The sequence below is a fragment of the Caretta caretta genome, chromosome 4 (genome assembly GCF_965140235.1).
Source record: "Caretta caretta isolate rCarCar2 chromosome 4, rCarCar1.hap1, whole genome shotgun sequence".
NCBI lineage: Eukaryota > Metazoa > Chordata > Testudines > Cheloniidae > Caretta > Caretta caretta.
Window position 1 is genome coordinate 80,782,403 of NC_134209.1, and position 12,594 is coordinate 80,794,996.

At 41.4% G+C, this 12,594-nt stretch overlaps 1 protein-coding gene across 2 annotated transcripts in view; it reads right to left on the reverse strand.

The window, feature by feature from the left end:
- Nucleotides 1-12,594, reverse strand: part of MFAP3L (microfibril associated protein 3 like) — a 39,360-nt gene that overhangs the window by 13,759 nt on the left and 13,007 nt on the right. Inside the window, exons 2-3 of one of the 2 annotated variants that reach the window (XM_048847692.2) lie at nucleotides 12,035-12,155; nucleotides 6,080-6,501 (exon numbers count right to left, since the gene is read on the reverse strand). In XM_048847692.2, coding sequence (XP_048703649.1) covers nucleotides 6,080-6,371 — 292 coding nt within the window. In that variant the 5' untranslated portion in view covers nucleotides 6,372-6,501; nucleotides 12,035-12,155. The remainder of the gene's footprint in view (nucleotides 1-6,079; nucleotides 6,502-12,034; nucleotides 12,156-12,594) is intronic. The other variant, XM_048847691.2, reaches the window with a different exon arrangement.

The following is a 12,594-nucleotide window of genomic DNA, read 5'->3' on the forward strand; positions in this document are numbered from 1 at the left end:
TATGGCAGATGAGATGATTAGAGACGAGCTCATTGAGAAAACAACCATGCTTTGTGTAAAAACGCTTACTTCTAGAACCACAACTTAAACTAGAAAAAGCAACAACCATTGCTACTCAGACTGAGTCAGCTACAGTTGAAGCCAAAATAATGAGCATGGATACAGGAGGCACAATCCAGGCTGTGACTCCTTTGCAGAAAAGTTCATTATTGCTGCAGACAAATGATTACAAGAGGAAAACTAATGGAAAACCACCGAATCAGCAAATTCAAAATACAGTAAAAACATGCTTTCGCTGTTAATCCCCACAACACCTTGCAAGCTACACAGGATGTCCGGTAAAAGTAGCTCAGTGCAATCATTGCAAAAAGATTGGGCATTTTGCTAAAGTGTGTCACAGCAGCCAGTTCAATCAACAGTTATGCATGCAGTTACAATAACAGATATTACTGTGCTGAGCGTGGACAAAATCACTACTGTGCATATTCCAGAACAAATAAAGTGCACAGTAAAGGTTTCCGCCATACCCTCAGGTAAATTACACTCTATTCAGCTAATGTTGGACACTGGCTCAGCAGTATCTATACTACCTGATTCCATCTATTTGCATTTCTTTAAAGATGTGCCTCTTACTGAACCCAAGCTTCACTTGGTGTGCTATTTGAAAAACCATCAGTACATGGCTTCTTGCTAGCAATAGTTACTTTTGGTGATTGCTGTGTAACTGCAGAGTTCTACATTGTCCACAAAGGCACTCCTATCCTTGGCAGAGATTTATTGGCTGCTTTAAATCTCAGGGTAGTTAATGGACTAATTGATCTTCATCAGCAAAGCACTCTTGCGGTACACACCGGTTTCAGCTGGGACTCAACACCAGGTTGAGGAGAAACCTGGCTGTGCTTATGGGTTTCTGCATAAAGTTAAAATGCAGAATAATGTGATGCCTGTACAACGGAAGTTACGGCACCTACCATTTTCAGTCAGGGAAGCTGTTTCAGAGGAACTTAGAAAACTTGTTCAAAAGGACATTATTGAAGAGATTAACTCCTCGGAATGGGTTTCACCTAGAGTAGTGACGCAGAAGAAGGGTGGAGGCATTCACCTTTGTGTGGACTTAAGGGAGCCAAATAAAGCTATTGTGATTGACAGCCATCCTCTTCCTCACATAGAAGAAGTATTTGCAGAACTCCGTGGAGTAAAGATGTTTTCTACTCTTGATCTGCAGAGTGCATACTACCAGGTTATGTTGCATGAAGACTGCAGAGACCTCACAGCATTTATAACACATGAGGGACTATTTCGTTTTAAATGTGTTCCATATGGTCTTGTATCTGCCCCAGGTGCCTTCCAAAAAATGATGTAATTGATTCTGAAGAACATGGAGTTCAGTGCTATCTGGATGATATTATCCTGTTTGGAAATACTTCTGAAGAGCATGACAATAACCTGCAGTCTGTACTAAACCTCATCAGCAAAGCAGGCCTCAAGCTCAATAGGTCCAAATGCAAATTTAGACAAACTGAACTCTCCTTTCTGGGGCATACAATTTCACAGGCTGGACCAAAACCTGATTCAGATCATATCCTGGCAATTTCAAATGCTCTTCCTCAAAAAGATTTGCAAACCTTACGTTCCTTCTTGGGTCTTATCTCCTGATATGCAAAATTCATTCCCAATTATGCTTCTGTCATTGAACTGTTATGAGAATTACTATGGAGAAGTTCAACCTTAGTGTGGACAACGGATGCACAAGCTAGTTTCGAAACGGTGAAAGACTTGATTGTACATAGCCCAGTACTTGCACTATTCAGTCCTGCATTGCCCACAATTGTAACTACTGATGCTTCTGATTATGGACTTGGGGTTGTTCTCACACAACTTCATGAGGACATCACCGAGAGGACTGTTGCATTTGCTTCAAGGACACTAAGTAATGCTGAGAGGAAATATTCTACAGTCGAAAAAGAAGCACTTGCTTGTGTCTGGGATACTGAAAAATGGAAAACTTACCTGTGGGGCCGCACGTTCACGTTGTGCACAGACCACAGCCCTTTGATGACGTTGCTCACCACAAAAGGACTGGGAAGAGCAGGATATCGTATTGCTAGATGATCTGCAAGACTATTCTCTTTCAATTATTAACTGGAATATAAACCTGGAAACCAATATGTTGTAGCAGATTGCTTTTCTTGTCTGCCTTTGCCTTCACCAGATGGTCCACCGGAGGATGAGGATGTAGTAGTTGCGCTTATTACAAGCACTCTTACTGCCGTTACAAGAGAACAATTTCAAGCTGCTTGTTCAGTGTGTCCAATTCAACAAAAACTATGGAAATTTCTGCCAAAGAGATGGCCCAGTAACCCTAAAAACCTTGACCCAGTTTTGCTGCCTTATTTTAGCGTTCGGGATGAACTTTCTTTGCTTGATGGCTGTGTGCTACGAGGTACACACCGGCTATTTGTGCCAGAAGAATTACAGTCAAAACTCATAGACCTGGCACACGATACTCATCAAGGAATTGTCAGAACCAAACAATGACTACGGGATCTGTATTGGTGGCCAGGGATGGACTCTCAAACTGAAGCACTCATAAAATCCTAAGGAGTACTTGTGGCACCTTAGAGACTAACTAATTTATTTGAGCATAAGCTTTTGTGAGCTACAGCTCACTTCATCGGATACTCACAAAAGCTTTATGCTCAAATAAATTCATTAGTCTCTAAGGTGCCACAAGTACTCCTTTTCTTTTTGTGGATACAGACTAACATGGCTGCTACTCTGAAACCTGTCATAAAATCCTGTGTCACTTGCCAAATGCATGATAAGACAGCAGTGACATGTACCCCTCCATTACAGCCTGTTCCTCTTCCATCTCCTTATCCAACTCTTGTCCCCTGTACATTTGAATCAGGCAGCTTCCTTCTCCTGGACATCACAAGAATCACTGAGAGCCTAGGAGAGACAGTCTCACTTGCAGTTCCGATGCCTGGTCCTGGTCCTACCCATAGCAACCCAGAGCTACAATTGTAGGGAAAGTCTGGCTCAATTGTGAGCTAGAGCATGCCCAATGAGAACACAATCTTTGGGGGAATTTAGCTCCGAAGTGCTAGCAAGTCTCTACCTAGCATGTGTGAACTGCAATGTTTTTTCCAATAGCTTAGAATGAGGCCAAATTTAACACGGACAAGACAACACATCTTTCTTTAACATCATCCTTGGAAACAGCTAAACTGGTTTTGCTGTTTTTTTTTTTTGTTTGTTTGTTTTTTTTTAAAGAAAATTTCAGTCTGAGGCAGACACCCAGCTTGGAAAATTTCAGCCCAAATGGTAATAGTTTGGCAAAGTTATAAGCAACTAAAAATAGGGTCTTTATAAAAGGAAATGTCAGGCAACCTTTATAATAGGCAGCATGACCAGCCCCATTTATAATATAGTGTAATGCATTGGTATTGCAAAACCTCTTCTTAATCGGTAGGATCTTTTATTCATTGTAAAAATCACAAAATGGCTTGCTGATGTATTCCTGCTGCAGCTGCTACAAATGACATATGACATTTAGACTGTGACTCAGTGTATGGTTTTGTGCCAAAAGATTCTGGCAGAAAGCACAAACCTGCTGAGAAACAAAGACTATTCTGGGTGTAGAGACAGTACTAGTGTTGGCTCACAGGTTTTTGCTGCCGTCGACAAACTGGAAAATTACGCAACCTTCAAAGTTCTCAGTTGGGCACACAGACTGACAGTGCAGAGAGCCTACACTTGGCCCTATGTACCACTTAAGTCTCATATTTAAAGGCTTAAATGGGTCTGAAGTGGTGCATAGGGTCCTGCATGAATTCTCTGCATTGGCTGAGTTACACCCACAGTGAACATTCATTTTGCTCCCTTCGGCAACCACTTGTTTTAACCTTGGGAAGTACTAATGGCAGTTGAGCCAAATCATGTGGATTCCAAGCACAAATTGTCCATAATACAGTATTTTTCAGTTTTTTATCATTGTCCACACTGTTGTGTAGAGCTTTTCCTGTTGCATGAGAACAATTCAGCGCTACATTTTAAATATAGTAATACACACACTAGGGAAAAAGCTTGTGCTAGGAAACATCCACTATAGGAGGAGATGGTAAGTTTCCTCCTGGACAAACAACTTGTAATGCTGGAAATCTAAGCTGAAGTGATGTAATGCCTTAATATTACCCCTGTGCTATACCTTGCTTTGTTCAGTACTATTGCTGAGAGAGCTCCAGTAAAAGCACTCCAAAGCACTAATTACAATACGCTGCCTTATCTCCTACACGCTATGCTTGAAGCTCAGTCAGTTCCTTTCTGTACCTGTAGGGATAAATATTTTAGTACAAGACACAGTACGGAAAGCTGTTACAGAAGCATTATGCTGTGGTGCACACAGCTGGGTCAATCATTGCATCATATCAGGGTTTTCTCTCAGGTCAGCTATTAATAAGACAAGACATCCTGCATTTAATGCGAATAACTCAAAACCTAATTTCATTATGCTGTGTTTAAAGTGGCCAGCATGCAACTATTACATGGACAATACGGCTGCTTCATAAAACTACAATAACCTTACTTGTAGCTTAAAGGAATAATGTACATGTACATTTTTCCCCAGATTTAAATTTTATAAAAACAAGTTTATATAATACTAAGGTTCCAGGTTGGCAAAGGACTTAAGCATGTACTGATCATTAAGGCTATGTTTTAGTCATGGATATTTTTAGTAAAGGTCATGGACAGGTAATGGGTAGTAAACAAAAATTCACAGCCCATGACCTGTCCATGACTTTTACTATATACCCCAGACTAAAACTTAGGGGAGGCGAGGGTGGCTCGGGGGGTCACACGGGGAGGCGGGCGCCGTGGATGCTTGGGGTGGGGTGTGTGGCCTGAGGGGGGCATGGTTGCGAGGGAGGGGTGCAGCCCAAGGGGGCGCCACGAGTGTTGGAGGGGTGGCGGGGCTAGGGCAGACTCCCTATCTGACTCCTGGGAAGTGGCGTCCTCCGGCACTTAGCTCCATGTGCTGCTTCCGCTCCACCCCAAGCCCCGTTTCTGTGCTCCCATTGGCTGGGAACTGCAGCCAATGGGAGCTGCGGGGGTGGTGCCTGTGGGCAGAGGCAGCACATGGAGCTGAGGGAGGGGAGTTCCTGTCGCCCTTCTGGGGAGCCCCCCCCCCCGGTAAACACCATTCCACACCCCAGCCCTGAGTCCCCCCCCGCCGCCACACCCAAACTCCTGCTGCTGGCGGGGGCCCTGAAACTGCCCCAGCAGTGGCTGGTGTAACTGGCCCAGGAGCTGTCTGAGCTGCTCAGGAGGCTCCTGTGCCATCTGCATGGACTGCTGCAGAAGTCATGGAGATCATGGAATCCGTGACCTCCGTGACAAACACAGAGCCTTACTTATCATTAAGCATATGAGAAGTCCTATTGCAACTTGCACTGATTGGAAAGACCCACCCCTCCCTATGTCCCCCAGGGCTTTTCTGTTGTCCCAGGATCACTGGAATGATGTGTGCTCTGGCCATACCTTCTCCTGTCCCCTGATACTCCCACTGTGGCAGGAGTGAGGTCAGGCAAAGGTGGCAGAGAGGTGGCTATGTTTCTGTACTTTCATGCCACACAGGGATTCCCATATGGAAAGGGAATCCCTACGTAGCTCTTCGGCCAATTTTGTATCCTCTCTTTGCCACCAGAGCAGAGCAAAGGGAACAGGGTAGTGACTGGGGTCCAAACCCAAATTTGCTGATGAAAAGAAGCCTTTTTCTATATTATCTCTTCAGCATTTTTGTCCTCTCCTGCTGTGTGTGGCCACAAAAAATATTAAAATCTTTAATTGTTTTCTCACAGAGTGTATACAAATGAATTTACAGCTGGCATGACCCCGGGAGACAGCCATTTTTCCGTACCTCCTCACAGGTAAGCATAACACAATAAGATTATGTGTTTACACACACACACACACACACACACACACAATATATATAATACAGTCCATTATAAACAAAGTGTGGATGCCAAGATCCTTGTTAGATTGTAAGAAATTAATCAGAGCATAAAAGCCTTACCACTGTTCTCTTCTTCCTTCAGCAAACAACCATTGGAATTGTACCATTTGTACCGTGGAGCAGGATTTCCTTGGACATTGCAGTCAATCAAGGCACTCTTCCCTTCCTTGACTGTAATATGATCAACTATGGAGATAATCACAGGTACAGATCCCAAGTTCATGTCAGTGTAATTTAAAATGCTACTAGTCACATCCTCAGCAGCTGTCAAAGCTGCTAACAAGATGAAAAGGTAGGGAAAAAGTGTGGAAGGCAAGAAGTTCAAAAAGTAGTGGTGGTTCAGCATGTTCATCTTTCTTCAGTAGGCTGCTCAGAAGACAGCTGGGATAGGGAATTGTCTGTTGAATGCAGCCTTCTAAGCTGAGCAAATCACAGGAAAGTTTTACCTTGATCCACGAAGATTTACATTTAAGAAAAAAATCCTATAAAATAAATACATTTTAAAAAATAAGACATAAATATTCCATTACAAAAGTTTTTTAAAATAATGAGATACCCATGAATGCATGTGACACACATCATTTTAGTGTCTTGCCTAAATGCTAATGTTATCACCATCCCCATTCTTACTGGAAAAATATGCATACATGTTAAAAATGGCAAGTGTAGGAGGAGGATTTATCACCTGGACATGTAGCAGCAATTTAGCTGAAGCTGCAGTTGCAGTTTTAGTCTGAAGATTCTACATACAAACTAATCCTAAGCAATCATCTAAACTGGAAAAGCAAAAGGCATGTTACATTAATGTTGCCATTATTGGTTCGATCATAAAAACACAAGAACAACCATACTGGGTCAGACCAATGATCTATCTAGTTCAGTATCCTATCTTCCGACACAACCTAATGCCAGATACTTCAGGGGAAATGAACACAACAGGACAATTATCAAGTGATCCATCCCTTGTTGTCCAGCCCCAGCTTCTGGAAGTCAGAGGTTTAGGGACACCTGGAGCATGGGGTTGTGCCCCTGACCATCTTAGCTAATAGCCAATAGTTCCATAGGTGCTGGAATTAAGGGCACAGGGGGTGCTGCTGCACCGCCTGGCTTGAAGTGGTTTCCATTCTACATAGGGTTTACAGTTTGGTTAAATGGCTCTCAGAATCCCCAGTTTAAAAATGGTTCCAGCACCCCCCCCGTATCCTTACCTAATTCTTTTTTGAACTGTGTTATACTTTTGGCCTCCACAACATACCCTGGCAACAAGTTTCACAAGCTGATTGTGTGTTGTGTGAAAAAGCATTGCCTTATGTTTGTTTTAAATCTGCTGCTTATTTTCATTGGGTGACCCCAAGTTCTTGGGGTAAATAACACTTTCTTATTTGCTTTATTCACAACATTCGTGAGTTTATAGACCTCTATTATAACCCTTCTTAGTTGTCTGTTTTCTGAGCTGAACAGTCCCAGTCTTTTTAATCTCTCCTCACATGGAAGCTGTTCCATACCCCAATCATTTTTGTTCCCTTCTCTGTACCTTTTCCAATTCTAATATATCTTTTTTGAGATGGAGTGATCAGATCTGCATACAGTATTCAAGGCGTGGGTGTACCACAGATTTATATAGTGGCATGAAGATATTTTCTGACTTATTATGTATCCCTTTTCTAATGGCTCTTAACATTATGTTTGCTTTTTTGACTGTCACTGCACAATCAGCAGATGTTTTTGGAGAACTATCCACGATGACTCCAAGAAAGTGGCCCCATTGTTTTGTATGTATAGTAAGGGATTATGTTTTCCAGTGTGCATTACTTTGCATTTATCAACACTGAATTCCATCTACCATTTTGTTGCCCAGTCACCCAGTCTTGTAAGATCCTGTAGTAACTCTTCGCAGACAGCTTCTCAGTTTAGCTTTGGGCTAAACTATCTGGAGTAATTCTGTATCATCTGCAAATGTTGACACTGCACTGTTCGCCCAGTTTTCCAGATCCTTTATGAATATGCTGAACAGCTGGACTGGTCCCAATCCACATCCTTGGGAGACCCCACTGTTTATCTCTCTTCATTGTGAAAACTGACCATTTATTCCTACCCTTTGTTTCCTATCTTTTAACCAGTTATTGATCCATGAGAGAACCTTCCCTTCTATCACGACTGCTTAGTTTGCTTAAGAGCCTTTGGTGAGGGATCTTGTCAAAACCTTTTTGAAAGTCCAAGTACCCTATATTGACTGGATCACCCTTGTTCATGTTTGTTGACAACCTTAAAGAATTCTAAAAGATTAATGAGGCATGACTTCCATTTATAAAAGCCATGTTCACTCTTTCCCAACATATTGTATTTATCTCTGTGTGTGATAATTTTGTTCTTTACTATAGTTTCAATCAATTTGCCTGGTACTGAAGTTAGACTTACTGGCCTGTAATTGCCAGCATTGCCTCTTCAGCCTTTTAAAAAATGTGGTGTTACATTAGCTATCCTCCATTCACCTGGTACAGAGGCTGATTTAACCAATAGGTTACATAACACAGTTACTAGTTCTGCAATTTTATACCTGAGTTCCTTCAGAACTCTTGGGTGAATACCACCTGGTCCTGGTGACTTATTACTGTTTAATTTATCAACTTGTTCCAAAACTGTCTCTATTGCACCTCAATCTGGGACAGTTCCTCACATATGTCACCTAAAAAAAATGGTTCAGGTATGGAGATCTTCCCCCTATCCTTTGCAGTGAAAACCAATGTAAAGAACTCATTTCGACTCTCTGCACCTGTCTTGTCCTCCTTGAGTGCTCATTTAGCACCTTGATTGTCCAGTGGCCCCACTGATTGTTTAGCAGATTTCCTGCTTCTGATGTACTTAAAAATATTTTTCCTGCTAGTATGTGTCCTTAGCTCTTCAAATTCTTTCTTGGCCTGCCTTATTATACTTTGACTTCCCAGAGTTTATGCTCCTTTCTATTTTGCTCACTAGGATCTGACTTTCAATTTTTAAAGGATGCCTTTTTGCCTCTAACTGCCTGTTTTACTCTGCTGTTTAGCCATGGTGGCATTTTTTGGTCCTGTTTTTTTTAATTTGGGGTTTACATTTAGTTTGAGCCTCTAGGTGGCTCAAACTAAATGTAAACCCCAAATTAAAAAAAACACCCGACAAAGCCCTGGCTGGGATGATTTAATTGGGGATTGGTCCTGCTTTGAGCAGGGGGTTGGACTAGATGACCTCCTGAGGTCCCTTCCAACCCTGATATTCTATGATTCTATTATGGTGTTTATATGTTTACTATGGTGTTTCCATGCAGTTTGCAGGCATGTCGCTCTTGTGACTGTTCCATTTAATATCCGTTTAATTATCTTCCTCATTTTTGTGTAGTCCCCCTTGTAGATAAGTGCTGCTCTAGTGGGTTTCTTTGGCATTTTCCCCCCTACAAGGATGTTAAATTTAATTAATTATGGTTGCTATTACCAAGCAGTTCTGCTATATTCACCTCTTGGACGAGATTCTGTGCTCCACTTAGGACTAAATCAAGAATTGTGTTTCTCTTTGTGGGTTCCAGGACAAGCTGTGCTCCAAAAAGCAGGCATTCATGGTGTCTAGAAATTCTCTCTCTGCATCCCTTCCTGAGGTGATGATATACCAAGTCAATATGAGCATAGCTGAAATCCCCTGTTACTATTGTGTTTTCTGCCTTTGCAGCTTTTCTAATCTCCCTGAGTATTTCACAATCACTATCACCATCCTGGTCAGGTGGTTGGTAGTGTACTCCTACTGCTATGCTCGTATTGTTCAAGCATGGAATTTCTATCCATAGAGATTCTATAGTACAGTTTGATTCAGTTAAGATTTTTACTTTATTTGATGCTGTGCTTTCATTTCATATGTAGTGCCACTCCCTCACCAGTGCAACCTACTCTGTCCTTCCTGCATATTTTGTACCCTCGAGTTACCATGTCCCATTGATAATGCTCATTCCACCAAATTTCCATCATGCCTATTATATCAACAGCCTCATTTAAGTCCAGGCACTCCAATTCACCCATCTTAGTATTTAGACTTCTAGCATTTGTATACAAGCACTTGTACATTTCATCAATATTCACTTGCTTGCCTTTGTGTTTATATTTAAATGGGACTCTTTCAAGTTTGATGGTTCCTCACTAGCTCATACCTGTACTTTACCAACTTCTTTCCTATCCTCTTTACTAGGATATAGACTTTCTTCTTTAATAAATGCATCCTTGAGGGATGTTTCTGTCTGAACCGTATTCTCCCCCGTACCTGTCTGCTTTTCCCCAGCTCTTAGTTTAAAAATCCTCTACAACTTTTTAAATTTTACATGCCAGCAGTCTGGTTCCATTTTGACTGGTACCATTTTGGTATAGGTAGAACCATCCTTCCTATATTGGTGCCTCTTTTCCCAAAAGATTCCCCAGTTTCTAACAAACCTAAACCCCTCCTCCCTACATCATTGTCTCATCACACATATAGATCCTGGAGTTCTGCATGTCTTTCTGGTCCTGCATGTGAAATTGGAAGCATTTCAGAGAATGCTACCATTGAGGTACTTGACTTTAATCTCTTACCTAGGAGGCTAAATTTGGCCTCCAGCGCCTCTCTCCAACCTTTCCCTATGTCACTGGTACCTACATTTACCAGGAACACCGAATCCTCTCCAGCAGAACATATAAGTCTGTCTAGATGTCTCCTGAGATCCGCCACCTTTGCATATGTGAGGCAATTTACCATGTAGCTCTCCCAGTCACCACAAACTCCGCTATCCAATCCTGCTCTACTGTCATCTGGTTCTTCCTAGTACCTGTGGTTCCCTCTCCAGGAGGGGTATCTTCAGTGAGAGAGGATACCTTCAACTGCAATTGCATAAACAGTCCTTTTTAAGTCAACAGCTTAAGTAAGGACTACTTACATAAGAGTTGTAGGATCTGGTTTTTATTTCTTTAACACATGCAATTGTGCCTACAGACCATAGCACACATGGTAAAGCATCTTGGATTATTCAGTTTGCTGAGGTTACTGCCATACCTTAAATTTTGTATGAATGGTGGAGTTTATCCAAGCTGGAGGAATATACTTAAAATATAATATTTCAGAAACATATTTAACTTAGTTTTTATTAAGTTAAATTTAAAAAGGGAAAAATTATCCACTGGAGATGTAATTCTGGCTATGGCTTCTTTGGGCTAGAAATGGAACTGGGGCACTTGTTTTGGTCATGTACCATTAAGTGTTTGGAATAGAAAGTTTTGCTGACATTCTCATTACACTACCATCCCTTGACCAGCCCTCAAGTACTGTCCTATAAAGTGCCTGCAGTTTGTGCAGGTAAGGTGGGGTTTTCAAAAGGACTCAGAAGTGGCCTAACTGTGCTCCCAGTGAAGTGAGTGGGAGTTTTACCATGGACTGATAGGTTTCATAAGATTAGCCATTCAAATTCAGCAAAACTTAGATTGTTAGCAGAAATAAACTATTCTAACTGAGATCTAAATATAGAGAACGGCAAACATCTAATTAATTTCTAAGTCACCATTTTCCCTTGCAAAGCAGTTTGATTTTATTTAAGGATTTTGGTTAACAATGGAAATCACTGTGACAACTAAGCAAGGAAAAAGATGACTGCTGGCAACACTAGGTCAGTTCCATATATTAAGGGAGCAATAAAAGTAAAAAAGGCCTCTTTTTCTCTATTCTAAACTGAATGAATACACATTATTGTCCTTCCCTGGCAATACTCATCTGAGTTTTTTTCCTGTCTCTACAACACAGAACAATTAACTTGGTTACACACAAATTGGCATTATTGTTGTTAGAGTAGAGGAACATTTCCCTCTATTTACCAGGATGGATCATCACTCAAGATTCCAAACTACACTTTTCTGATAGGCTGCATGTACGGTGTAAATATATTGTCAGAACTCAAACTCAGTCAATGAGCTTTTTCCATGTTTTGTCCATAGTCAAATGTATGGTGCATAACTTTTTAAAATTAAATAATTTTACCTCTAGTGGTAAGAGCAAGGTCTAGGCGTCAGCCTTATTTTTCATTTTGCAACTGACTTGCTGTGTGACCTTGAATAAGTCATTTAGACCCTCAGTCGCTCATGGGATTTCATGGGATTTTCTGTACAATGTTAAAACAGTTGAAAGTACCCTTAGAGATGCATTTCAGTTTGAAGTAGATAGAATTAATTCAACCATCTATCAAAAGCTTATCAGGTGATATTCTCAAACCAGACTGGACGAAGACAACAGCAATCTCTGTCTGCTTCTATCTGCAGAGTGCGGAAGATTTCCTGAGGAGTGCTAAATACTTTCCAGGGTGCAAGGGTCAGGCATTTCTGAAAAATCCTAAACAGTGTTTTGGATATGGGGCTTGGGCAACAAATGTTTTCAGACACTACAAAAGACACCAAGGTAACTAAACATTGTAGGAAATCCTCTTCTGTCTGTGCCAAAGTGCTATTAGAGAGGAACAAAGAATGGAAACACAAAATAGGTTCTGATTAAGACCCCCACAGCTGCAGATTGAATCTGATCCTCCTGTCCTCACTCAGTTCCAA